The 27,754-nt window shown below is 43.1% G+C and overlaps 1 protein-coding gene across 3 annotated transcripts in view; it reads right to left on the bottom strand.

The window, feature by feature from the left end:
- Positions 1–745: 745 nt before the first annotated feature.
- Positions 746–27,754, bottom strand: part of PAK5 (p21 (RAC1) activated kinase 5) — a 211,932-nt gene continuing 184,923 nt past the window's right edge. For all 3 annotated transcript variants that reach the window (XM_089664941.1, XM_089664942.1, XM_089664943.1), the window contains 5 exons: positions 21,386–21,519; positions 14,539–14,665; positions 12,379–12,504; positions 10,414–10,548; positions 746–4,052 (listed from right to left, as the gene is read on the bottom strand). In XM_089664941.1, the coding sequence (XP_089521067.1) occupies positions 3,897–4,052; positions 10,414–10,548; positions 12,379–12,504; positions 14,539–14,665; positions 21,386–21,519 (678 nt within the window). In that variant the 3' untranslated portion in view covers positions 746–3,896. The remainder of the gene's footprint in view (positions 4,053–10,413; positions 10,549–12,378; positions 12,505–14,538; positions 14,666–21,385; positions 21,520–27,754) is intronic.

Here is a 27,754-nt window from a genome sequence, read left to right as displayed (position 1 = left end):
GGGCGTCCCTAGGGTTGGTGTCACCCGGTGTGGTAACACTTGGTGACACCCCCTCCGACGATCCCTGCAGAATGGATCGGCCTTGCGGATTGAGCATAATGGATCAGACACCGATCCATTATGCTCAATCCGCAGATCCAATCCATCCTGCGGGGATCGTCAGCATGCAACATATACGGGGTGACACCGGACCCGTTCCACGAAAAGGTTAGTTGTAAAGAAAGCCGACGATCCCCGCAGGATGGATCGGATCTGCGGATTGAGCATAATGGATCGGAGTCTGATACATTATGCTCAATCCGCAGATCTGATCCATTCTGCGGGGATTGTTGGAGGGGGTGTCACCAAGTGTTCGGATCCATCCTGTGGGGATCGTTAGCTTGCTTTACAACTTACCTTTTCGTGGAGCGGGTCCGGTGTCACCCTGTGCGGTCGGTGTCACCCGGTGCGGGCCACACCCCCCACACCTTCCTTGGGATGCCACTGTATATATATGTATTGAAATATATTGTATACGGCCAAAATTGTAGCATTTCAAATATATGTCAATATATTTGAGAAGAATATTTTTTTAAATATATTTCAAATATATTTTTCTTCCATGTGGGCAGGGTGGGGCGTTCTTCAAATACAAGGATCTGTCACTGGTTTCCATTATGTTTCCAAGTTTTTATGTAAAAAGTAATTTACGTCGCACTATTTGGCCATTTCAGTGGATAAAATCTTAATAAAATCAGACGAGCTCTTTAATAAATAAAGTTTATTTTGCATATTAAATAAATATGAATCAAGTGGCTGCAAAACACAAATCTATTTAGGCCTAGCGTTGACATGCAAATTTCATTCAACAAGCAACACAAATTTTGTAGTCATCCATTGTTTTTTTTTTTTTGACATAAAAAAATATAGACAGCAGCACAAGTGTATTGAGTCAAACACACCCTACGACATCATCACAATGAAAATATGATGAGAATTTAGAAAAATACCCGCGTAGAAGGTTGACAGCTGCAGTCTTCTGGGATATTAAATCACTGGGATTTAAAATGATAACATAAATAGCAAAATAAATATATTAATTTCAAAATAAATTAAAAAAGAACGCATGAAACCCACAAAAAAATTAAAGGTCAATTCACAAACTTGGTAAAAAAAAAAAAAAAATCACAACTCAAAAAATAAAAAAACAACCAAAATATAAACAACAGCAAAAATGTAAAATAGAAAGTTTTAAATGGCTAAGCAACTTCACCCCAATATTATTCTGAAAGTCTATTACATGTGGGACCTATAAATACAGACAGCAATGAATATTGTACATAATTAAATACTGTGTCTTAAATATTGTGGGCCATTTTTATAAAGGAAATTTTGATGTTGTAGTAACTAATTTGCACTAGAAGTTGTGTTTAATTCTCTTCTTGTTATATTTTTAATTATTTATTATAATTATGAATTATTAATCGTAATAATCTTTTTTGCAACACTAAGGAATGGTGATAAGAGGGCCTTAGAACAAGTCTGCAAACTACTCTAGCTGTTGTGTTTAATTCTCTTTTTATATTTTTCATTAGTAATTAATAATAATTATAATAATAATAATTTTTTTTGTAGCACTAACAAATGGTGATGAGAGGGCCTTAGAAAAAGTCTGCAAACCACTCTAGATGTTGTGTTTAATTTGTTATTCGTTTCATTAGTTATTATAATTATTATTAATTAATTATAATAATAATAATAATAATAATAATAATAATTTTTTTTGTAGCACTAACAAATGGTGATGAGAGGGCCTTAGAAAAAGTCTGCAGACCACTCTAGATGTTGTTTTTCATTTGTTATTATTTTCATTAGTTATTATAATTATTATTATTAATATTAATTATAATAATAATAATAATTTTTTTTGTGACACTAACAAATGGTGATGGGAGGGCCTTAGAAAAAGTATGCAAACCACTCTAGATGTTGTATTTAATTTATTATTCTTTTCATTTGTTATTATAATTATTATTAATTAATATTAATTGTAATAATAATAATAATTATTATTATTATTTGTGACACTAATAAATGGTGATGAGAGGGCCTTAGAAAAAGTCTGCAAACCACTCTAGATGTTGTATTTAATTTATTATTCTTTTCATTAGTTATTATAATTATTATTAATTAATATTAATAATATTTTTTTTTGTAACACTAACAAATGGTGATGGGAGGGCCTTAGAAAAAGTCTGCAAACCACTCTAGATGTTGTGTTTAATTTGTTATTCGTTTCATTAGTTATTATAATTATTATTATTAATTAATATTAATTATAATAATAATAATAATTTTTTTTGTAGCACTAACAAATGGTGATGAGAGGGCCTTAGAAAAAGTCTGCAGACCACTCTAGATGTTGTATTTCATTTGTTATTATTTTCATTAGTTATTATAATTATTATTAATTAATATTAATTATAACAATAATAATTATTTTTTTGTGACACTAACAAATGGTGATGGGAGGGCCTTAGAAAAAGTCTGCAAACCACACTAGATGTTGTATTTAATTTATTATTCTTTTCATTAGTTATTATAAATATTATTAATTAATATTAATTGTACTAACAATAATTATTATTATTATTTGTGACACTAATAAATGGTGATGAGAGGGCCTTAGAAAAAGTCTGCAAACCACTCTAGATGTTGTATTTAATTTATTATTCTTTTCATTAGTTATTATAATTATTAATTAATATTAATTATAATATTTTTTTTTTGTAACACTAACAAATGGTGATGGGAGGGCCTTAGAAAAAGTCTGCAAACCACTATAGATGTTGTATTTAATTTATTGTTCTTTTTATTATTTATTATAATTATTATTAATTAATATTAATTATAATATTTTTTTTGTAACACTAACAAATGGTGATGGGATGGCCTTAGAAAAAGTCTGCAAACCACTCTAGATGTTGTGTTTAATTTGTTATTATAATTATTATTACTATTAATTATAATAATAATATTTTTTTTTTGTGACACTAACAAATGGTGATGGGAGGGCCTTAGAAAAAGTCTGCAAACCACTCTAGATGTTGTATTTAATTAATTATTCTTTTCATTAATTATAATTATTATTAATTAATATTAATTATAATATTTTTTTTTTTTTTGTAACACTAACAAATGGTGATGGGAGGGCCTTAGAAAAAGTCTGCAAACCACTCTGGTTTTCAAAGCTTTTAAGATATGCCATGATTAGGGTGTACGCAAAATAGACAGTTAACACTGACGCAGAGATGTGGGTGTCTCCAAAAGGATTATAAAAGTAGGAATTTTTTTATTTTTTTTTGGAAAATGTTTGGTAAATTACACCTGGTTTTTGAACTGGCACAATGTTTACATAACATCAAAAAACTGCAAATTATCAAAAGTATTATACAGAAAATTACAAAGTCGTTTCAAAATACGGTACGCTCCTACCTCTGAAAAAAAGTGCATTTTACCTCAAAGAAGGATATTACTTTTTTTTTTTTTTCTTTTAAATAAATGCCATTAAATTTCCCTTTCATTCAAATAAGAGTTGGAGATGTCTGGACTAATATCTAAATTTCACTTCAAAAGAACCTTTGTAAAAATCTGCATTTTTTTGATCAATTAAAAAAAAAAAGAAAAAAAAAAAAAAAAACCAAAGAAACCAAGAGGAAAAAGCAGAGTGAAAAGTGAGGTTTCCATTCCAGCACACCCCAGCGTTTCATCTTGTAGTCATTGTACAGAAATATAGGCAGTTTTGAGAAGTAGCTGCTTTTAATTTTTGCATTTCTTGTGTTGTGTGAAGTTGTTTTGTGGCTGATTCCCCCATCTTGTTTAGCTCGGTTCCTCCGTTCACGTTGGCTTTGATAAGCTCAGTGGTGCCGGTATTGCCTCATTAGCGGGATGATACATGACTGGGGTCCTGAGAGGTTCATGAATGGATGTCTCAATAGGTCTTGTGCTGTTGCTCTTTGGGAAGGCTCCCTCACCAGCATCAAGTCTAGGAATCCACGCAAAACTGAAGAAACCTGACAACACAAATTCGAGAATGACTTTGGGTTCTAGTAGGAAGGGAATAAACATGAGGAACTATAACTTTTAATTGCTATATTTAACATTTCTAGGTAGACAGACGTGATCAACGTGCCTCCTGGAGGTGAGTTCTCAAGCTGGGCTGGATTTATAGGTGAATGATTTATAGAAAAGTGCCAAGGTCACTATGTGGCACCATTCTCTGCACTGAGGACCATCCATCCAAAGAATAAGAGGACCTTGTGCCTACTTAGCAGTTGGAGCAGACCTATGGAGATGGACATGATCAACATGCCTCCTGGAGGTGTGTTCTCAAGCCGCCTGAGGCTCACAGTACATAAAATGGTGCCACGTAGTTTTCTATACATCATTCACCTGTGAGCCTCAGGCGGCTTGAGAACACCTCCAGGAGGCATGTTGATCATATCCATCTCCATAGGTCTGCTCCAACTACTAAGGATAAATATAGCCGGCACAAGGTCCTCTTATTCTCATGGTGGATGGTCCTCAGTACATAAAATGGTGCCACGTAGTTTTCTATACATCATTCACCTGAGGACCATCCACCATGAGAATAAGAGGACCTTGTGCCGGCTATATTTATCCTTAGTAGTTGGAGCAGACCTATGGAGATGGATATGATCAACAAGCCTCCTGGAGGTGTTCTCAAGCCGTCCGAGACTCACAGGTGAATGATATATAGAACAGTGCCAAGGTCACTACGTGGCACCATTCTCTGCACTGAGGACCATCCATCACGTGAAGAAGAGCACCTTTTGCCCACTATATTTAATATTAGTGGTTGGACAGACCTATGGACATGATCAACATGCCTCCTGGAGATGAGTTCTCAAGCTGGGCTGAATTTATAGGTGAATGATTTATAGAACAGTGCCAAGGTCACTACGTGGCACCATTCTCTGCCCTGAGGTCCATCCATCATAAGAATAAGAGGACCTTGTGCCCACTATATTTAACCTTAGTAGTTGGAGCAGACCTATGGAGATGGATATGATCAACAAGCCTCCTGGAGGTGTGTTCTCAATCCACCTGAGGTTCACAGGTGAATAATGTATAGAACAGTGCTAAGGTCACAACGTGGCACCATTCTCTGCACTGAGGACCATCCATCACGGGAAGAAGAGCACCTTTTGCCCACTATATTTAATATTAGTGGTTGGACAGACCTATGGACATGGACATGATCAACATGCCTCCTGGAGGTGTGTTCTCAAGCAGGGCTGGATTTATAGGTGAATGATTTATAGAAAAGTGCCAAGGTCACTACGTTGCACCATTCTATGTACTGAGGACCATCCATCACAAGAATAAGAGGACCTTGTGCCCACTATATTTAACCTTAGTAGTTGGAGCAGACCTATGGAGATGGATATGATCAACATGCCTCCTGGAGGTGTGTTCTCAAGCCGTCCTAGACTCACAGATGAATGATATATAGAACAGTGCCAAGGTCACTACGTGGCACCATTCTCTGCACTGAGGACCATCCATCACGGGAAGAAGACGACCTTTAGCCTACTATACTTAACCTTAGCAGTTGGAGGGCAGACCTATGGAAATGGACATGATCAACATGCCTCCTGGAGGTGTGTTCTCAAGCAGGGCTGGATTTATAGGTGAATGATTTATAGAAAAGTGCCAAGGTCACTACGTTGCACCATTCTATGTACTGAGCAACATCCACCACAAGAATAAGAGGACCATTTGCCTTCTATATTTAACCTTAGCAGTTGGAGCAGACCTATGGAAATGGACATGATCAACATGCCTCCTGGAGGTGTGTTCTCAAGCCGCCTGAGGCTCACAGGTGAATGATGTATAGAAAACTACGTGGCACCATTTTATGTACTGAGGACCAACCACCATGAGAATAAGAGGACCTTGTGCCGGCTATATTTAACCTTAGTAGTTGGAGCACACCTATGGAGATGGATATGATCAACATGCCTCCTGGAGGTGTGTTCTCAAGCCGCCTAAGGCTCGCAGGTGAATGATGTATAGAACAGTGGCAAGGTCACTATGTAGCACCATTCTCTGCACTGAGGACCATCCATCACGGGAAGAAGAGCACCTTCTGCCCACTATATTTAATATTAGCAGTTGGAGAAGACCTATGGACATGAACATGATCAACATGCCTCCCAGAGGTGTGTTCTCAAGCCGCCTGAGGCTCACAGGTGAATAATGTATAGAAAGGTGTCAAGGTCACTACGTGGCACCATTCTATGTACTGAGGATCATCCATCACGGAAAGGAGAGCACCTTTTGCCCACTATATCTAATATTAGCAGGTGGAGCAGACCTATGGACATGGACATGATCAACATGCCTCCTGGAGGGGAGTTCTCAAGCTGGGCTGAATATATAGGTGAATGATTTATAGAACAGTGCCAAGGTCACTACGTGGCACCATTCTCTGCACTGAGGACCATCCACCATGAGAATAAGAGGACCTTGTGCCGGCTATATTTAACCTTAGTGGTTGGAGCAGACCTATGGAGATGGATATGATCAACATGCCTCCTGGAGGTGTTCTCAAGCTGCCTAAGGCTCACAGGTGAATGATGTATAGAAAACTACGTGGCACCATTTTATGTACTGAGGACCATCCACCATGAGAATAAGAGGACCTTGTGCCGGCTATATTTAACCTTAGTAGTTGGAGCAGACCTATGGAGATGGATATGATCAACATGCCTCCTGGAGGTGTGTTCTCAAGCCGCCTAAGGCTCACAGGTGAATGATGTATAGAACAGTGGCAAGGTCACTATGTAGCACCATTCTCTGCACTGAGGACCATCCATCACGGGAAGAAGAGCACCTTTTGCCCACTATATTTAATATTAGCAGTTGGAGAAGACCTATGGACATGAACATGATCAACATGCCTCCCAGAGGTGTGTTCTCAAGCCGCCTGAGGCTCACAGGTGAATAATGTATAGAAAGGTGTCAAGGTCACTACGTGGCACCATTCTATGTACTGAGGATCATCCATCACGGAAAGGAGAGCACCTTTTGCCCACTATATCTAATATTAGCAGGTGGAGCAGACCTATGGACATGGACATGATCAACATGCCTCCTGGAGGGGAGTTCTCAAGCTGGGCTGAATATATAGGTGAATGATTTATAGAACAGTGCCAAGGTCACTACGTGGCACCATTCTCTGCACTGAGGACCATCCACCATGAGAATAAGAGGACCTTGTGCCGGCTATATTTAACCTTAGTGGTTGGAGCAGACCTATGGAGATGGATATGATCAACATGCCTCCTGGAGGTGTTCTCAAGCTGCCTAAGGCTCACAGGTGAATGATATATAGAACAGTGTCAAGGTCACTACATGGACCATCCACCACAGGAAGAAGAAGACCTTTTCTCTATTTAACCTTAGTAGTTGGAGCAGACCTATGGAGATGGACATGATCAATATTGCTTTTGGCTAAGACACCTGTGATGCAGCAAGTAGACTTGATTATATGAGATTACTCCTTACTCAGGATATTCAGTGAAGGAAATATTTATATTATAGCATTATTTGCTCCCCTGCTAATGTTGAATGTTGAAATTTTTGGTGTCAGTGGGAAAATAGTGCCCCATTGTTGGTATCAGTGGAAGGAATACTGCCCCATTGTTGGTATCGGTGGAGAGAATAGTGCCCCATTGTTGGTGTGAGTGGAAGGAATACTACCCCATTGTTGGTATCGGTGGAAGGAATACTGCCCCATTGTTGGTATCGGTGGAAGGAATATATATGTGTTTTAAAATGATACACAAATATACGGCCGCTGGACATCAAGGCCCAGACGCCGAGAGTTCGCATATTTGCCTACGGTCGGTGTCAAGGGGTTAAGCAGGGGAAGGCTAGAACCACCATTATCTTTTCATCTTTATATTGTTGTGCATTTCCCTGTTGGATATTTTCCTATAAAACGTCTCCAAAACACAAAGTGAAAAAAAATATCTTTCATGGAACCCCAGATAGCATTAAAACCATTCCAAAACTAACACAAAAAAAGGGTGGGGTTAGATAAGCTTTAACCCTTTCACTGCCAGAGCTGTTTTTGCATTTTTTTGCACACGTGTAAAAAATCATTTTAGGTCTGAAGATTACATAAAACCCCCAAATATGATCTATTTTCTGAAAGCGGTCACCCTAGAGCAGGGGTGCTCTGTTCTGAAACTACAAGTCCCATCATGCCTCTGCCTTTGGGAGTCATGCTTGTAACTGTCAGTCTTGCAATGCCTCCTGGGACTTGTAGTTTGGCAACAGCTGGAGGGCCGCCAGTCTGGCACTTGTGCCCTAGAGAATAAAATAGTAGTAGTTCCAATTTTTTATGTCACACGATATTATTGCAAAGGTTTAGGAACCGCAAAATTGAAGTGAATTTTGGGGCAAACAAACGCAATAAATTACCCAAATTTTAGGTAAAATATAAAAGATGAGTTTGTGCCAAGTAAATAGTTACCCAACATGCCAAACCATAAATTTGTGTGCGCCTATGGAATGGTGACAAACTTCAGTACCCTATATTTTCTATAGGAGACGTTTCAAAAGTCAAAAAGATCCCCAATGTCTCCTCTGTGATCCATTAGATGTAATGCAATGCAAACCGCATTGCAATCCATCTTTCGCCAGCTATTCTAGCCAGGAAAGTGACAGTCGTGACCTGGAAGTGGCATCATGGACGTCGCCTTCCAGGTCACGCAGAGTTGTCCGCTCTCCCCTCCACCCATCGGCACCCACCATGGCTCTCCCTGGGCCCGCAGATGGGCAAGCGGAGCTCAGTTACTGGATTGTCATAAAACCAATGGCGTCCCTAGGCAGGTGCGGGCCGCACCAGGTGACACCAACCGCATGGGGTGACACTGGACCAGCTCCACCGAAAGGTAAGTTGTAAAGCAAGCCGACGATCCCCCCAAGATGGATCAGATCTGCGGATTGAGCATAATGGATTGGACTCCGATCCATTATGCTCCCCAATCCGCAGATCCGGTCCATCCTGCGGGGATCGTCAGCTTGCTTTACAACTTACCTTTTGTGGAGCAGGTCCAGTGTCACCCCATATAGGTTGCATGCCGACGATCCCCACAGGATGGATCGGATCTGCGGACTGGAGAGGATAATAGATCGGACTCCGATCCATTATGCTCAATCCGCAGATCTGATCCATCTTGCGGGGATCGTCAGCTTGCTTTACAACTTACCTTTTCGTGGAGCGGGTCCGGTGTCACCCCGTATAGGTAGCATGCCAAAGATCCCCACAGGATGGATCGGATCTGCGGACTGGAGAGGATAAAAGATCTCACTCCAAATCATTATGCTCAATCCGCAGATCTGATCCATCCTGCGGGGATTGTCGGCATGCAATCTATACGGGGTGACACCGGACCCGCTGCAAGAAAAGGTAAGTTGTAAAGCAAGCCGACGATCCCCACAGGATGGATCGGATCTGCGGATTGAGCATAATGGATCAGAGTCCGGTCCATTATCCTCTCCAGTCCGCAGATCCGATCCATCCTGCGGGGATCGTTGGCATGCAACCTATACAGGGTGACACCGGACCCGCTCCACGAAAAGGTAAGTTGTAAAGCAAGCCGACGATCCCCGCAGGATGGATCGGATCTGCGGATTGAGCATAATGGATCAGAGTCCGGTCCATTATCCTCTCCAGTCCGCAGATCCGATCCATCCTGCGGGGATCGTTGGCATGCAACCTATACAGGGTGACACCGGAACCGCTCCACGAAAAGGTAAGTTGTCAAGCAGGCCGACGATCCCCACAGGATGGACCGGATCTGCGGATTAAGCATAATGGATCGGAGTCCAATCCATTATGCTGAATCCGCAGATCTGATCCATTCTGCGGGGATCGTCGGAGGGGGTGTCACCAAGTGTTATCGCACCGGGTGACACCAACCCTAGGGACATCTCTGCATAAAACCCCCTGCTGTCAGGTCCGTATTGCGTACGGTCCTGGCAGCAAAAGGGTCAAGAATCAAATGTTAATTTTGAGATGTTTTCTTGATGTTTTTGGTATGGAAAAAGCAAAATAAGGGGAAATCTAGTGAAAATGTCCTCGTTAGCATTTGCTGCATGGTCAAAATCTTTGTTCCTTGGCTACATGGTCCTTGCTGAAGGGGAGATTGAACCAATTTGATTTCTTCCTTGCATTAGAGATCACATGACCAGATGACGTTGCCATTGCTCTTTATTTATGTATCTCAGCAAGACGGTTAAATATTGTTTTCATTATAAGTCCACTATACTGCTTACACCATAAAAAATACAGGCTTGGTTTGGTGAAAATGAAGAGGACTCTGTTAATGGCTTTACCTGATGAACATCTTTAACTCGTGGTGGTAAATTATCTCGTATCCGACGCATTGCCTGCAATGGCGGTTCATTAAAATATGGGGGTTCTCCGTCAATCATTTCTATCACCATAATTCCAAGAGACCAAATATCCACCTGGAGATGAAAAGAAAGACCTTCAATGAAGTAATCCGCCTAGAGGCCTCCTAAGATTGATGCTAAAGTCATTTACGGTAGACTTTACAAGACATTTCCATGGCAGCTCCGATCTAGATGAAGACCAAACCAGCATTGAAAACTACATTTTAGGCTCCGTTCACACTAGTGCGATTTCAGGTGCAACTTGAGAAGCACAGAATCGCATGACAATGGAAATCACATTGTTTTCAATGGTACCTGTTCACATCAATGCCATTGTGGACAAGGTTCCTATACCACTTTGGTGTGATTCAAGCAGCATTTTGGACCCATAGAATATCCAAACCTTATCAAAGCTGCATCCAAGTTGCATCACATAATCGTACTGATAGTCAGATCGTAATCGGGTCCCAAGAGTGTGAACCTAGCTCTAAACTTTACCTCTACTCAAAACTTTTTTGGAAACTGTGGTGGGCATTAGAATCGCTATCAGGTTTTCATCACTGAGAGCCCCAAGCCATAGAGGGTCTATCAGACAATGCATTTCCGGGGTCAGGCACAATCATTCTCAATGTCAAGGCAAATAGAAGATATGGCTTAGGGCATTACATTTTCTCCATCACCCACACCACATTACTGTAACTCTTGATATATTGTTCCATTAACCTCTTGCCACTTGCCATATGCATATAAGCGGCCTCTTGGCGGCTGGGCCTTAGTACCAAAAGGCCGCATATATGCAAACCAATATGTAAACTATGTAACGCTGAGAGCATGCACTCTGCGCTCTCCCTGAACACTCCCGGGCTGCTCTGACCCTTTGTTGAGACTTCCAGTCTCCTGGCTGCAGCACCTCTAACCCCTGGTGGAGACCTCCTGTCTCTTGACTCCTGGCTGGGGCACCTCTGACCCCTGGTGGAGACCTCCTGTCTCCAAGCTGGGGCACCTCTGACCCACAGTTGAGACCCCCTGTCTCCTGACTGGGGTACCTCTGGCCTCTGGTTGAGACCTCCTGTCTCCTGGCTGGGGCACCTCTAACCCCTGGTGGAGACCTCCTGGCTGGGGCACCTCTAACCCCTGGTGGAGACCTCCTGTCTCTTGACTCCTGGCTGGGACACCTCTGACCCCCAGTTGAGACCATCTGTCTCCTGGATGGGGCACCTCTGACCCATGGTTGAGACCTCGTGGCTGGGGCACCTCTAACCCCTGGTTGAGACCTCCTTCTCTTGACTCCTGGCTGGAGCACCTCTGACCTGGTTGAGACCTCCTGTCTCCTGACTGGGGCACCTCTGACCTCTGGTTGAGACCTCCCGTCTGTCTGGGGCACCTCTGACCCCCCAGTTGAGACCTTCTGTCTCCTGACTGGGGTACCTCTGGCTGAGACCTCCTGTCTCCAGGCTGGGGCACCTCTAACCCCTGGTGGAGACCTCCTGTCTCCTGACTGGGGCATCTCTGACTCCTGACTGAGACCTCTTGTCTCCACACTGGGAGTCCTGTGCTATTCTCATGCTTGAGTATATAACGACCCTGCACACCTGTGTACCCAGCCAGGCTACAAACATCCCTTCAAGCACAGGCCCCAATCCAGGTTTACAGAATTGAAAGAAAGCCAAAAACACGGCTTTCTCGCTCAGAAACGATAGTCTGGAACCTTGCCTTAGGACTTAATGGGAATCCTGTGTCATTTTCTCCTAGATTTTCGCAGTGGCAGGGCCTTGCACTGTCACTATATATACTGTAATAATAATCTAAAAATGACATTATATTGTTACTATTAACATTACATTATTATATGTCATTACATAACTAGTTCCCTAGCATAGCATTACTAAATATTTTTAGGCTAACCTCTGTTCCATATGGCAGTCTGGAGATGACCTCTGGAGCCATCCAGTAAGGAGTCCCAACAAGGGATTTTCTTTTAGGAACCTCTTTAGAAACTTGTGCACAAAATCCAAAATCAGAGAGCTTTATCTAGAAATATAAAAAAAACACTGTCAGATAAAAATCTGGTACTGTCTGGCATAACAAATTCATGGTGTATGAACACATGGAGTATTTGAAATAATTCCCCCCAAAAACGTTGATCAGATTTATTCATATTATTAAATTGTATTATTTTATTTATTATTATTATTATTATTATTATTAATAAAAATAATATAATTTCTTCTTATTATTATCATTATTATTATTATTATAAATAATACATATTATACATTTTTTTTGTATTATTTTTTTTTTTCATTTCTTTTATTATTATTTTTTTTATTTTTTTATTATGGAGGATCAAGTGGAATCAAGCTGGCTGGTAGAAAAGGTTTCACAAACTGTTCACCAAACCTTTTGGGAATAATCCAACTTCTCATTATACGCTAGTATACATTAGCGCAATAGATAGAAGGAAACATGCAAAGAACAGGTAGGGGGTTGGAATGATGAAATGTCTGAAAAGTTTGCAGGAAATGTTACGGAATTATTTTTAAACTGTAATATTCTAAGGACCCCTACAATGCCCCATATGGTCTTATGAATGGAAATTGGCCTTCTTAAGCCTAGGTTTTTTGTTTTTTTTTAATCAGCACAAGAGACCGTCAGGGACGGACTGACAGCTCATGGGGCCCCCGGGCAATAGGGGATCATGGGGCCCCTGTGTCCTTGCCCAAACTCAAAAAAGCCTATGAAAAAGGTACCAGGGGCATCTCATGGGGCCCCTACTGACCCCGGGCCCTCGGGCAATGCCCGAGTTTCCAAATGGTCAGTCCACCCCTGGAGACCATATATACATTAATTGAGGAGTGTCCCTTGTGCTGCTGGCTGATCTCTGTGTGTATTCGGCTACATTCGAATCCACACAATCTCTGAAAGAAATCAGCAACAGGCAGCAATATGTTTACATTTCAAATTTGTTTTCAAATTCAATTTCATTTTTGAATTCAATTCAAATTCAATTTGAATTTAATTTCATTATTTTAGATTTGTTTTAAAATTCGTTACTACTGTAATTTTGGAAATTCGTTGCACATCCAAATCTCTGAATAATGAATATTTTGTCCGAATTTTGATTCGGAAGGAAACAAACTGCACACGTCTAGACAGAATACCATACCCCACAGTTAATCCAGAGGAAGGCTAAAAAAAAACTCCTATGAATGGGTTGACCCTCAAATAGAAGGGTAATATACATACAACCAGGGGCGGACTGACAACTTATGGGGCCCCCGGGCAATAGGGGATCATGGGGCCCCTGTGTCCTTGCCCAAACTCAAAAAAGCCTATGAAAAAGGTACCAGGGGCATCTCATGGGGCCCCCTACTGACCCCGGGCCCTCGGGCAGTGCCCGAGTTTCCAAATAGTCAGTCCGCCCCTGGAGACCGTATATACATTAATTGAGGAGTGTCCCTTGTGCTGCTGGCTGATCTCTGTGTGTATTCGGCTATATTCGAATCCACACAATCTCTGAAAGAAATCAGCAACAGACAGCAATATGTTTACATTTCAAATTTGTTTTCAAATTCAATTTCATTTTTGAATTCAATTCAAATTCAATTCAAATTTCATTTCATTATTTTAGATTCGTTTTAAAATTCGTTACTACTGTAATTGTGGAAATTCGTTGCACATCCGAATCTCTGAATAATGAATATTTTGTTCGAAGTTTGATTCGGAAGGAAATGAACTGCACACGTCTAGACAGAATCCCGTACCCCACAGTTAATCCAGAGGAAGGCTAAAAAAAACACCTATGAATGGGTTAACCCCCAAATAGAAGGGTAATATACATACAACCAGGGGCGGACTGACACTCATGGGGCCCCCGGGCAATAGGGGATCATGGGGCCCCTTTGTCCTTGCTAAAACTCAAAAAAGCCTATGAAAAAGGTACCAGGGGCATCTCATGGGGCCCCCTACTGACCCCGGGCCCTCGGGCAGTCCCCGAGTTTCCAAATGGTCAGTCCGCCCCTGTATACAACAATCTACGTGGAATCGGTATGTGGAAACACTTACTCTTCCGTCGCTGGTCAGCAGGATCGAGTCACTTTTGATATCCCTGTGAATGACTCCCTGATTATGCAGATATGACAACGCTTTCAGAACGGAGAAACACACAGTGGCTATCTGCTCCTCATTCATCCTGTAAAATAAGATGACATATTGATACATTGTTTACAAACAACTGAACTATTGTATACTGCAACCAATAACAATTATCATCATCATTATTAACCCCTCGCCCTCCAGAGGATTTCCCCCCCTCCCTGATATGCCAGTTTTTGAGATACGGCGCTGCATTAATTTAACTGACAATTGCGCGGTCATGCAACACCGCACCCAAATTAAATGTATATACTTTTTTTCCACAAATAGAGCTTTCTTTCGGTGGTATTTGATTTCCTGTGTGATTTTTATTTTTTCCGCTATAAGCAAAAAAAAACCTGACAATTTGAGAAAAAAACAATATTTTTGACTTTTTGCTATTAAACATGTCCAGTAAAAAACAAATTTTGTCATAAATTTCAGCCAAAATGTATTCTGCTCCATGTCTTTGCTGAAATAAATCCCAATACGTGTAAATGAATTGGTTGATGTGAAAGTTATATCATCTACAAATGGCGGTATGTATACTGGAGTTTTGTTTTTTTTTACTAGTAATGGTGGTGATCAGCGACTTGTAGCGGGACTGCGGTGTGCATTCTGACACTGGATTTTTTGGCTCAAAAATGTCAAAAACTATTTTATTTGTGCCCATTAACAGGACAAAAAATGAATGAACTGTCTAAATGATGGGTTTTTTGAACGATTTTTCATCTAGTGCAGGGGTCTCCAACTTTCTAAACAAAAGGCCAGTTTACTGTCCTTCAGACTTTAGGGGGGGCCAGACTGTGGCCATTGGCCATTGGAGTGTAGAAAATGTCCCAGCATCAGCTGGAGTAAGCAATGCCCCATCATTGGTATCATTGGGGGGAATCATGGCCCATCATTAGTAGAAATTGTGCCCCAACATTGGTGTCACTGGTGTCATTGGGCCCCACTGTTGATGTCACTGGGAGGAATTGTGCTCCATCACTGATGTCATTGATGCCATCACTGTCACTGGGAGGATCTGTACCCCATCCTTAGTAAGAATTGTGCCCCAACACTGGTGTCATTGGGCCCTATTGTTGGTGTCATTGGGAGGAACTGTGCTCCATCACTGGTGTCAATGGGAGGAATTGTGCCCCATCGCTGGTGTTATTGGGAGGTATTGTACCCCATCGTTGGTGTTATTGGGAGGAATCGTGCCACATCATTAGTAGGAATTGTGCCTCAACATTGGTGTCATTGGGCCCCATTGTTGGTGTCATTGGGCGTAATTGTGCTCCATCACTGGTGTCATTGGGAGGAATTGTGCCCCATCGCTGGTGTTATTGGGAGGTATTGTGCCCCATCGTTGGTGTTATTGGGAGGAATCGTGCCCCATCATTAGTAGGAATTGTGTCCCAACATTGGTGTCATTGGGCCCCATTGTTGGTGTCATTGGGCGGAATTGTGCTCCATCACTGGTGTCATTGGGAGGAATTGTGCCCCATCGCTGGTGTTATCGGGATGTATTATTCCCCATCATTGGTGTTATTGGGAGGAATCGTGCCCCATCATTAGTAGGAATTGTGTCCCAACATTGGTGTCATTGGGCCCCATTGTTGGTGTCATTGGGTGGAATTGTGCTCCATCACTGGTGTCATTGGGAGGAATTGTGCCCCATCGCTGGTGTTATCGGGATGTATTATTCCCCATCATTGGTGTTATTGGGAGGAATCGTGCCCCATCATTAGTAGGAATTGTGTCCCAACATTGGTGTCATTGGGCCCCGTTGATGGTGTCATTGGACGGAATTGTGCTCCATCACTGGTGTCATTGGGAGGAATTGAGCCCCATCGTTTGTGTTATTGGGAGGTATTATGCCTCATCACTGGTGTCATTGGGCCCCATTGTTTGTGTCATTGGGAGGAATTGTGCCCCATCCTTGGTGTCATTGGCAGAAAGTATGCCCCATTGTTGGTAATATTGAAAGGAATCATGCCCCTTTGTTGGTGTCAGTGAATGAAACAGTGCCCCAAGGGCCAGGTAAAAGCAAGCAAAGGGCCACATCCAGCCCCCAGGCCACAGTTTGGAGACCACTGGTCTAGTGTATGGCTACCAGTAGACTCTTCTCATAGGGTCCCATTTACTGGCCATTTCCCATGTTCAGGAGAGTTCTGGATTGTACTGTACAGTGTTCCTGAGATTGCAGTGGGTACCAATAGCTGTGCAATGATGAAGGGTAGACAGATGCCTTATGGTCCCCAACTGTAGACTGAGGGAACTCTCTCCCCATCAGAACACAATGGAACCCTGGAAGAGACCCCTACAGCCACATCGATTGTGTCAGGTTTTTTTTTGGTTCAATCTGCTGGATGAACGAAAAGTAAAACTGTCAGCATTACAAAGTGCGGAAGTAAAGAAAGTCGTTGTTTTATCTTCTGGAATATTTTACCTTCAGAACTTTACTATCAAGATTTTGGTTAACCTGCGAGATCGGCGTAATTCATCAATGCCAGGAGAACGCAGAAAATCATTTACATTTTGCTCTGAACTTCAGATTCTACAAACGATTCCTAAAGGTGTGTGTGATGGAGACTTAACCTTGATGAGTGAGTGGAATCTTTATGGCCCTCCTTGTCTAGGGGTAATAAATCAGACCTCACAGGAAACTGCAAGATCCACCTATGTTTCAGCCTGCAAGCCCCTGGTGCCCAACCTGTGGCCCAGGGGCCACATGACTCCCATTGGCACTTTTTGTGCGACCCTCAGGGCCCCTGCAGACAGTATTGTGTTTCCTTATTGCACTGTTAGAGTAGTTATTTTATTTGTAATGGACTCGTGTGTAATATGTCTCCTGAAGCATGTCCCTATTCTCCAACATCTCCTATAGTATCTTCACAGTCTCTGACAGTCTGCTGGAGCATGTCTGCAGTCTCAGAACATCTCCTGTATGTCTACAGTCTCTGACCATCTCCTGTATCATATCTGCAGTCTCTGACCATCTCCTGTATCATGTCTACAGTCTCTGACCATCTCTTGTATCATGTCCGCAGTCTCTGACCATCTCCTGTACCACGTCTGTAGTCTCTGACCTTCTCTTGTATTATCTATGCAGTCTCTGACCATCTCTTGAATCATGTCTGCAGTCTCTGACCATCTCTTGTATCATGTCTGCAGTCTCTGACCATCTCTTGTATTATCTTCACAGTCTCTGAAAATCTCTTGTATCATGTTCACAGTTTCTGACCATGTCTGGTATCATGTCTGCAGTTTCTGACCATCTCCTGTATCATGTCTACAGTCTCTGGCCATCTCCTGTATCATGTCTACAATGTCTGACCATCTCTTGTATTATCTTCGCAGTCTCTGACCATCCCCTGTATCATGTCCCCAGTCTCTGACCATCCCCTGTATCATGTCCCCAGTCTCTGACCATCTCTTGTACCATGTCTGCAGTCTCTGACCATCTCCTGTATTGTGTCTGCAGTTTCTGACCATCTCTTGTATATCATGTTTGCAGTCTCTGACCATCTCTTGTATATCATGTTTGCAGTCTCTGACCATCTCTTGTATATCATGTTTGCAGTCTCTGACCATCTCTTGTATCATGTATGCCATTTCTGATCATCTCTTGTATCATATCCATAGTCTCTGACCATCTCCTGTATCATGTTTGCAATATCTGACCATCTCTTGAATCTTGTCTGCAGTCTCTGACCATCTCTTCTAATATGTCTGTAGTCTTTGACCATCTCTTGTATTATCTTCACAGTCTCTGACCACCTCTTGTATCATGTCCCCAGTCTCTGACCATCTCTTGTATGATGTGTGCAGTCTCTGACCACCTCCAGTATCATGCCCATAGTCTTTGACTATATCCTGTTGTGTGTCTGCTGTCTCTGATAATGAATATTCCCTGAATTTTATGTGTAGCCTTTTGGTGACTCCGAGGGCCGCACTTTAGGTCCACCATCTGAAGAAAGTTGAGCCCACTGCTCCAAACACAAACAAATGCTCAATGTGAGCTTTAAAACAATAAAACATTTGAAAAAAATATAGAAATTTTTTTTTTTAATTTTAATTGATATGTTTTATAGCCTTCTTTGAGCATTAATTCAGGGGAGGGGGAGGGGGAGGGGGAGGGGCTGCCACATAAGCTAACCCTGCAACTAATTCTTTTTTTTACTAATTGTTTTGAAGTGATACTAAAGGTTCCTATTTAAAAAAAAAACATGTTATACTTACCTGCTCTGTGTAATAGTTTTGCAAAGAGCAGCCCTGATCATCCTCTTCTCAGGTCCCCCACAGGCTCTCCTCTCTGTCCGGTGCCCCCATAGCAAGCAGGTTGCTATGGGGGCACCTGCTGCTCCGAGTATTCATTCACACAGGAAGCTGTGGCTTGGCCCTACCCCTCTCTCTTCTCATTTGCTGACTGGCTGTGATTGACACAAGCAGGAGCCAATGGCTCCCACTTGCTGTCTAAGCGAATGAGGAGGCAGAGGCCTCTGATGTGATAGGGAGACCTCTGATTTGAAGGGGTAGGGAGGCCTCTGATGTGATAGGGGTACCTCTGATATGAAGGGGTAGGGAGGCCTCTGATGTGATAGGGGGACCTCTGACATGAAGGGGTAGGGGGGCCTCTGATGTGATAGGGGGACCTCTGATATGAAGGGGAAGGGGGTCCTCTGATGTGATAGGGGGACCTCTGATATGAAGGGGTAGGGGGGCCTCTGATGTGATAGGGAGACCTCTGATATGAAGGGGAATGGGGTCCTCTGATGTGATAGGGAGACCTCTGATATGAAGGGGTAGGGGGGTCTCTAATGTGACAGGGGGACCTCTAATATGAAGGGGAAGAGGGGCCTCCGATGTGATAGGGGGACCTCTGATATGAAGGGGTAGGGGGGCCTCCGATGTGATAGGGGGACCTCTGATATGAAGGGGTAGGGAGGCCTCTGATGTGATAGGGAGACCTCTGATATGAAGGGGAAGGGGGCCTCTGATGTGATAGGGAGACCTCTGATATGAAGGGGAAGGGGGCCTCTGATGTGATAGGGGGACCTCTGATATGAAGGGGAAGGGGGGCCTCTGATGTGATAGGGGGACCTCTGATATGAAGGGGTAGGGGGGCCTCTGATGTGATAGGGAGACCTCTGATATGAAGGGGTAGGGGGCCTCTGATGTGATAGGGGGACCTCTGATATGAAGGGGTAGGGGGGCCTCTGATGTGATAGGGGGACCTCTGATATGAAGGGGTAGGGGGGCCTCTGATGTGATAGGGGGACCTCTGATATGAAGGGGCAGGGGGGCCTCTGATGTGATAGGGGGACCTCTGATATGAAGGGGAAGGGGGTCCTCTGATGTGATAGGGGGACCTCTGATATGAAGGGGTAGGGGGGCCTCTGATGTGATAGGGAGACCTCTGATATGAAGGGGAATGGGGTCCTCTGATGTGATAGGGAGACCTCTGATATGAAGGGGTAGGGGGGTCTCTGATGTGATAGGGGGACCTCTGATATGAAGGGGTAGGGGGGCCTCTGATGTGATAGGGGGACCTCTGATATGAAGGGGTAGGGGGGCCTCTGATGTGATAGGGGGACCTCTGATATGAAGGGGTAGGGGGGCCTCTGATGTGAGAGGGGGACCTCTGATATGAAGGGGTAGGGGGGGCCTCTGATGTGATAGGGGGACCTCTGATATGAAGTGGGGGTTCTAATGTGGTTCATTTCATCTGGGCGGTTATGTGAATCATTCCAGGGTCAGGTATCTATTGATAAGTAACATTTACATGTTTTACATTTTTAGATTGGGGTGCCCCCAGAATCTGCATATTTGTAATGGGCGCTACGACTGAAAAAAGGCTGAGAAATGGCGGAGTATTGAAAGGGTTAAAACCCTTGTCTGGTTTATTTTGCCAGTTCCATCCCTTTGCAGAGATTTCTCTCCATTTCCTGTCCTGAAGACAAAATGGGAAGTGAGAGAAAATATTTTAAGGACCGTCTTAGACAGTTGTCACCTGAGTACTTCCCCCCATTGGAAGATTTCCCCCTTACTGCTGTTCTGGTGACAACTCAACATCTAGATGAGTTTTGGACAGCCTATGGAATGTGTACAACTCGTCAGGTTTTTGTTTTTTCTCTTCGTTGTCTGCTTCCCATTGGGGAGACTTTCCTTCACTTCCTGCTCCAGACACAGTGAGAGAAAATCTCTCTAGTGAGGAGAAATCTATTCTTAGACAGTTACTACTCAAACAGGTGACCCCATGGAAGACTTCCCCTCACTTCCTGTTCTGGTGAACATTTTGAAATTCTCCTGACTAAGGCCCGGTTCACACTTGGGATCCGACTTGTGAGACCCCCAAGTCACATGACATGTGAAATCCCATGTTGGTCAATGAGAGCCATCTTAATTAGCACCCCGACTTTAGAAAAGATTCCTGTACTACTTCAAGCGACTTCTATCCGACTTGTGCCCATAGACTTTAATGGAAGTCGCCTTCGAGTTGGATCCTCATCCATATTGATGTGATTTGGATCCGACATTACAGGAAGATTACCCAGCTTCAAAGTCGCATCAAAGTAGTACTCAAGTTGCCAGGAAGTCGCCTGCCAAAGTTGCACTGCAGGTTGCAGTAGCGTGAACCGAAACTTGCTGTCCCGGTGACAATGGGGGTTCCCCAGCTGGGAAAATGACAAATGTAATTTTTTTTTTCACAAAGCTATCTGCACTTCCAGTAAATCCTACGCCGATTCCCGTACTTCAATGAATTCTTCCAAACCATCACACGGCCTACCTGGTGTGGGTGACGATGTCCGTCAGGGCTCCTCCTTCCAAGAACTCCATGACCACCCACAGTTCATCTCCAACCAGATAACTATTATACATGTCCACAACATTCTCATGGTGGTAGTCCCTCATGATCACTACCTGTGGATACAAGGACAAAAAAAACATTTGAACTCTTGAACCATTCTGTATTTTCTTTATTGAAATAGTGCATGTCTGTAAGTCCTCGCCAGGGGCGGACTCACCATTTGCAAACTCGGGCACTGCCTGAGGGCCCGGGGTCAGTAGGGGGCTCCATGAGATGCCCCTGGTACCTTTTTCATAGGCTTCTTTGAGTTTGGGCAAGGACACAGGGGCCCCATGATCCCCTATTGCCCGGGGGCCCCATGAGTTGTCAGTCCGCCCCTGGTCCTCACGCACACGGGACGTTTTTACAGCGGCTGTTTTTGGCGTTTGATGTTTTTTTCCACATCAAGTAAACCCCCCAGCATGTTATCCTAGGTGTCCATACATACAGTCAGGTCCATAAATATTGGGACATCAACACAATTCTAACATTTTTGGCTCTATACACCACCACAATGGATTTGAAATGAAAGGAACAAGATTTGCTTTAACTGCAGACTGACAGCTTTAATTTGAGGGTATTTACATCCAAATCAGGTGAACAGTGTAGGAATTACAACAGTTTGCATATGTGCCTCCCACTTGTTAAGGGACCAAAAGTAATGGGACAACTGGCTTCTCAGCTGTTCCATGGCCAGGTGTGTGTTATTCCCTCACTATTCCAATTACAATGAGCAGATAAAAGGTCCAGAGTTCATTTCAAGGGTGCTATTTGCATTTGGAATCTGTTGCTGTCAACTCTCAAGATGAGATCCAAAAAGCTGTCACTATCAGTGAAGCCATCATTAGGCTGAAAAAAACAAAACAAACCCATCAGAGAGATAGCAAAAACATTAGGCGTGGCCAAAACAACTGTTTGGAACTTTCTTAAAAAGAAGGAACGCACCGGTGAGCTCAGCAACACCAAAAGACCCGGAAGACCACGGAAAACAACTGTGGTGGATGACCGAAGAATTCTTTCCCTGGTGAAGAAAACACCCTTCACAACAGTTGGCCAGATCAAGAACACTCTCCAGGAGGTAGGTGTATGTGTGTCAAAGTCACCAATCAAGAGAAGACTTCACCAGAGGGAATACAGAGGGTTCACCACAAGATGGAAACCATTGGTGAGCCTCAAAAACAGGAAGGCCAGATTAGAGTTTGCCAAACAACATCTAAAAAAGCCTTCACAGTTCTGGAACAACATCCTATGGACAGATGAGACCGAGATCAACTTGTACCAGAGTGATGGGAAGAGAAGAATATGGAGAAGGAAAGGAACTGCTCATGATCCTAAGCATACCACCTCATCGGTGAAGCATGGTGGTGGTAGTGTCATGGCGTGGGCATGTATGGCTGCCAATGGAACTGGTTCTCTTGAATGTATTGATGATGTGACTGCTGACAGAAGCAGCCGGATGAATTCTGAAGTGTTTCGGGAATATTATCGGCTCATATTCAGCCAAATGCTTCACAACTCATTGGACGCTTCACAGTGCAGATGGACAATGACCCAAAGCAGACTGCAAAAGCAACCAAAGAGTTTTTTAAGGGAAAGAAGTGGAATGTTATGCAATGGCCAAGTCAATCACCTGACCTGAATCCGATTGAGCATTTCACTTGCTGAAGACAAAACTGAAGGGAAAATGCCCCAAGAACAAGCAGGAACTGAAGACAGTTGCAGTAGAGGCCTGGCAGAGCATCACCAGGGATGAAACCCAGCGTCTGGTGATGTCTATGCGTTCCACACTTCAGGCTGTAATTGACTGCAAAGGATTTGCAACCAAGTATTAAAAAGTGAAAGTTTGATTTATTATTATCATTCTGTCCCATTACTTTTGGTCCCTTAACAAGTGGGAGGCACATATGCAAACTGTTGTAATTTCTACACCGTTCACCTGATTTGGATGTAAATACCCTCAAATTAAAGCTGACAGTCTGCAGTTAAAGCACATCTTGTTCATTTCATTTCAAATCCATTGTGGTGGTGTATAGAGCCAAAAATGTTAGAATTGTGTCGATGTCCCAATATCTATGGACCTGACTGTATATAGACTGGAATCAACTTTTTTTGGCTGGGAAAAAAACCCAGGACTAGTGGATTTCTAGAGGAGCTTTTTAGCTATTAAAACGTTTTAACACTGAAAAAGGCTTAAAAATGTGGGAAAACACGGTAAAACCATGCAAACCAGCGTTTTTTGACTTTTTTTGACTTTTTTTGACCAAAAAAACATTTTTTTTGGTTAAAAAAAATCTAAAAAAACGTCAAAACGTCCCGTGTGCATGAGGGCCAAGGGCGTAGATAAGGGGGGGTTCAGGGGGGTCTGACCCCCCCCCCACATGAGTTGTCATCCATCCCTGGCTGCATGCTGCAGTCCTCAAAAATGATGATGAGGGCTAATGCTTCAGGGTTCATGTACAGCACACAGACCCTTCCTAAAATGTTGTCCATGCATTGTACACATGCAAACATTTCCTAACATGAAACTTTAACTAAGCTCCGGACGATACCCCCCCCCCCACTTCATGACCAGGCCATATTTCGATATTCGGCACTGCGCTGCCTTAACTGGTAATTGCGCGCTCATGCAACACTGAAACTGCATAAAATTGATATCAATAGAGCTTTCTTTTGGTGGTGATGTACTAGTATGGTGCCTTTAAAGTCCCCTGTATATTGAGGGTACAGTAATTCCCCCTCTTTACTTTTTTTGGTTCATTGTCTTTCTTTTGGTGGTACCTGATCACCACTGGGTTTTTTTTTATTATTTTATCATCATATAAAGAAAAAAGACAGAACATTTTGAAAAAAATGTTGATGCAGCCTACAGTACTTCTGTGTAATGTCCAGTAGTGATGGGAACCTCCGTCTAGCGGCTGACGCGCACACCACTTAGTTCAATGTTATCCCACTAGAGCACAAGAAACCTCCAGAAGACTGTAAGGGGGCCCCGCAAAGTTTCAACTGCCTAGGGGCCCCTATAGAGTTTAATCCGGCACTGATGGCAACTTGTCTAGCAGCATCAATTAGGCTAGGTTCACACCTTGTGTATGTGTCAGGAACCCGCCCAAAATCCTGTGCTTTCCCATCGACCGGAAACACGTTTTCCCATTAGCAGACACACGGTGGTGCCATTAATTGTTTTTGGCAGCCACACACATCTGCTAACGCACCCATTTTTTGCAAAGTACTGGGTATGGTGCTGCGTGATTTTGAAAAAGGGGCAGGGACTTCTTTTGCGCGTTTCTCACGTGTAGTGCAGCCCAATGGAATGAATGGGCGGGCCTACTCAAGACGTGCCGGTACACCTGTATGGTGTGAACTCAGAGGCTAGCAATCGCCCTCTGAGAAATATTCTCTTCCCTTATTGTTTTTCTTTGTGCATTTTTTTCTTTTCCTTTTGAGAATGTGAAGGTGTGCGCAGACAGGCCAGTTTGCACGGCAAAATGTTCGCCCGTAACTCATGAGATCCTCTGGTTCTGGAAACAAGGTAGACCCTCCACCTCCTTTACTTCTGAATATCCCCCTTCCCTGGTTTTCCACCCAGTTCTCCTCCTTTCCCTCATCCCTCCGTTCTTTCATGGCCTTCGTATGTGTAGTTAACCACTTCCTGTCCGGACACTTTTACCCCCTTCCTGTCCAGGGCAATTTTCAGCTTTCAGCGCTATCACACTTTGAATGACAATTGCGCGGTCATGCAATACTGTACCCATATGAATTTTTTACCATTTTTTTGAGACAGATAAAGCTTTATTTTGGTGGTATTTATTCACCGCTGGGATTTTTATTTTTTTTACTATGTAAATGAAAAAGTCCAAAAATTTTGAAAAAAAGTGTTTTTTTTAATAAAATTTTGCAAATAAATAATATTTCATCCTAATCCTTGGCCAAAATTTATTCCGTTATTTTTTTAGTAAAAAAAAAAAATCAAAATTAGTTTATAACCAAACATTATAATTTTTAAACATTTTTTTTTACATTTTTATTTTATTTTTTTTTATATTATTTTTTATTTTTATTTTTTATTTTTACATACTGTCACCCTAGCAGTACAGTGTCACCATGGTGACACTGTACTACTTGTGGGGGGTGATGAAGATTTTTTTTTTTTTTTTTTACACTGATTGCTTTTACACCCATATAGGATGTAAAAGCAATCATTTCTCTTTCTCTCTGTCTGCATTCTTGCAGTCATTGAGAAATACTGAGTGAGCTGTGATTGGTCACAGCTTGTCACATGGTACAAGGCTGTTGTGAATAGCCTTGTACCATGTGACCTCTGTGATCATTCACAGATTTCACACGTAGTAAGCAATGATGTCACAAGTGACATCTTGTTTACTACTTTGCATGTGATCACTGATTCGCCAATCAGTGATCACATGACCGGGACCTCGTACAGAGGTCCCGTCCGACGATCGGTGTTTCACTGTGTCCGGAGGACACAGCGGACACCGGATCGCGGTGGTGCGCGCTCCTAGGGAGCGCGCACAGCTAGAAAAGGCGGGTGCCGTTTAGGAACGGCAACCCGACCTTGGACTGCCACCGCCCTGCCGTTTATAAACAGCAGGCGGACGGCAAGAGGTTAAGGCCCTCGGCCTATAAGTGCTACCGAATTATTCTCAATATACAAGTCTCGTGTCTCTTTTTTTGTACTTCTGCCTGGCAGTACTCGGGTTGTTGGCTCAAATCCCAACCATGGCACCACCTGCCTGGAGTTTGCATGTTCTCCCTGTGCCTGTGTGGGTTTTCTCCAGGTACTCTGGTTTCCTCCCACATTCCAAAGACATGCTGGTAGGTTAATTGGCTCCTGTCTACATTGTCCCTAGTATGTGTATGTATGAATGTGAGTTAGGGACCTTAGATTGTACACCCCTTGAGGGTTAGGGACTGATGTGAATGTACAATATATATGTAAAAATTGACGGCGCTATATACAGTGGGGCAAAAAAGTATTTAGTCAGCCACCAATTGTACAAGTTCTCCCACTTACAAAGATGAGAGAGGCCTGTAATTGGCATCATAGGTAGACCTCAACTATGAGAGACAAAATAAGGAAAAAAATCCAGACAATCACATTGGCTGATCTGGAAAGAATTTATTTGCAAATTATGGTGGAAAATAAGTATTTGGTCACCTACAAACAAGCAAGATTTCTGCTCTCACAGACCTGTACCTTCTTCTTTAAGAGGCTCCTCTGTCCTGCACTCATTACCTGTATCAATGGCACCTGTTTGAACTTGTTATCAGTATAAAAGACACCTGTCCACAACCTCAAACAGTCACACTCCAAACTACACTATGGTGAAGACCAAAGAGCTGTCAAAGAACACCAGAAACAAAATTGTAGACCTGCACCAGGCTGGAAAGACTGAATCTGCAATAGGCAAGCAGCTTGGTGTGAACAAATCAACTGTGGGAGCAATGATTAGAAAATGGAAGACATACAAGACCACTGATAATCTCCCTCGATCTGGGGCTCCACGCAAGATCTCACCCCGTGGGGTCAAAATGATCACAAGAACGGTGAGCACAAATCCCGGGACCACACGGGGGGACCTAGTGAATGACCTGCAGAGAGCTGGGACCAACGTAACAAAGGCTACCATCAGTAACACACTACGCCTCCAGGGACTCAGATCCTGCAGTGCCAGACGTGTCCCCCTGCTTAAGCCAGTACATGTCCGGGGCCGTCTGAAGTTTGCTAGAGAGCATTTGGATGATCCAGAAGAGGATTGGGAGAATGTCATATGGTCAGATGAAACCAAAATAGAACTGTTTGGTAGAAACACAACTCGTCGTGTTTGGAGGAGAGAGAATGCTGAGTTGCATCCAAAGAACCCCATACCTACTGTGAAGCATGGGGGTGGCAACATCATGCTTTGGGGCTGTTTCTCCGCAAAGGGACCAGGACGACTGATCCATGTACAGGACAGAATGAATGGGGCCATGTATCGTGAGATTTTGAGTGCAAACCTCCTTCCATCAGCAAGGGCATTGAAGATGAAACATGGCTGGGTCTTCCAACATGACAATGATCCCAAACATACCGCCCGGGCAACGAAGGAGTGGCTTCGTAAGAAGCATTTCAAGGTCCTGGAGTGGCCTAGCCAGTCTCCAGATCTCAACCCCATAGAAAACCTTTGCAGGGAGTTGGAAGTCCGTGTTGCCCAGCGACAGCCCCAAAACATCACTGCTCTAGAGGAGATCTGCATGGAGGATGGGCCAACATACCAGCAACAGTGTGTGCCAACCTTGTGAAGACTTCCA

The sequence above is a fragment of the Staurois parvus genome, unplaced genomic scaffold (assembly GCF_062004578.1).
Source record: "Staurois parvus isolate SC_StPar_1 unplaced genomic scaffold, SC_StPar_1.0 ptg002110l, whole genome shotgun sequence".
Taxonomy (NCBI): Eukaryota; Metazoa; Chordata; class Amphibia; order Anura; family Ranidae; genus Staurois; species Staurois parvus.
This window is presented reverse-complemented; position numbering and strand designations above follow the sequence as displayed.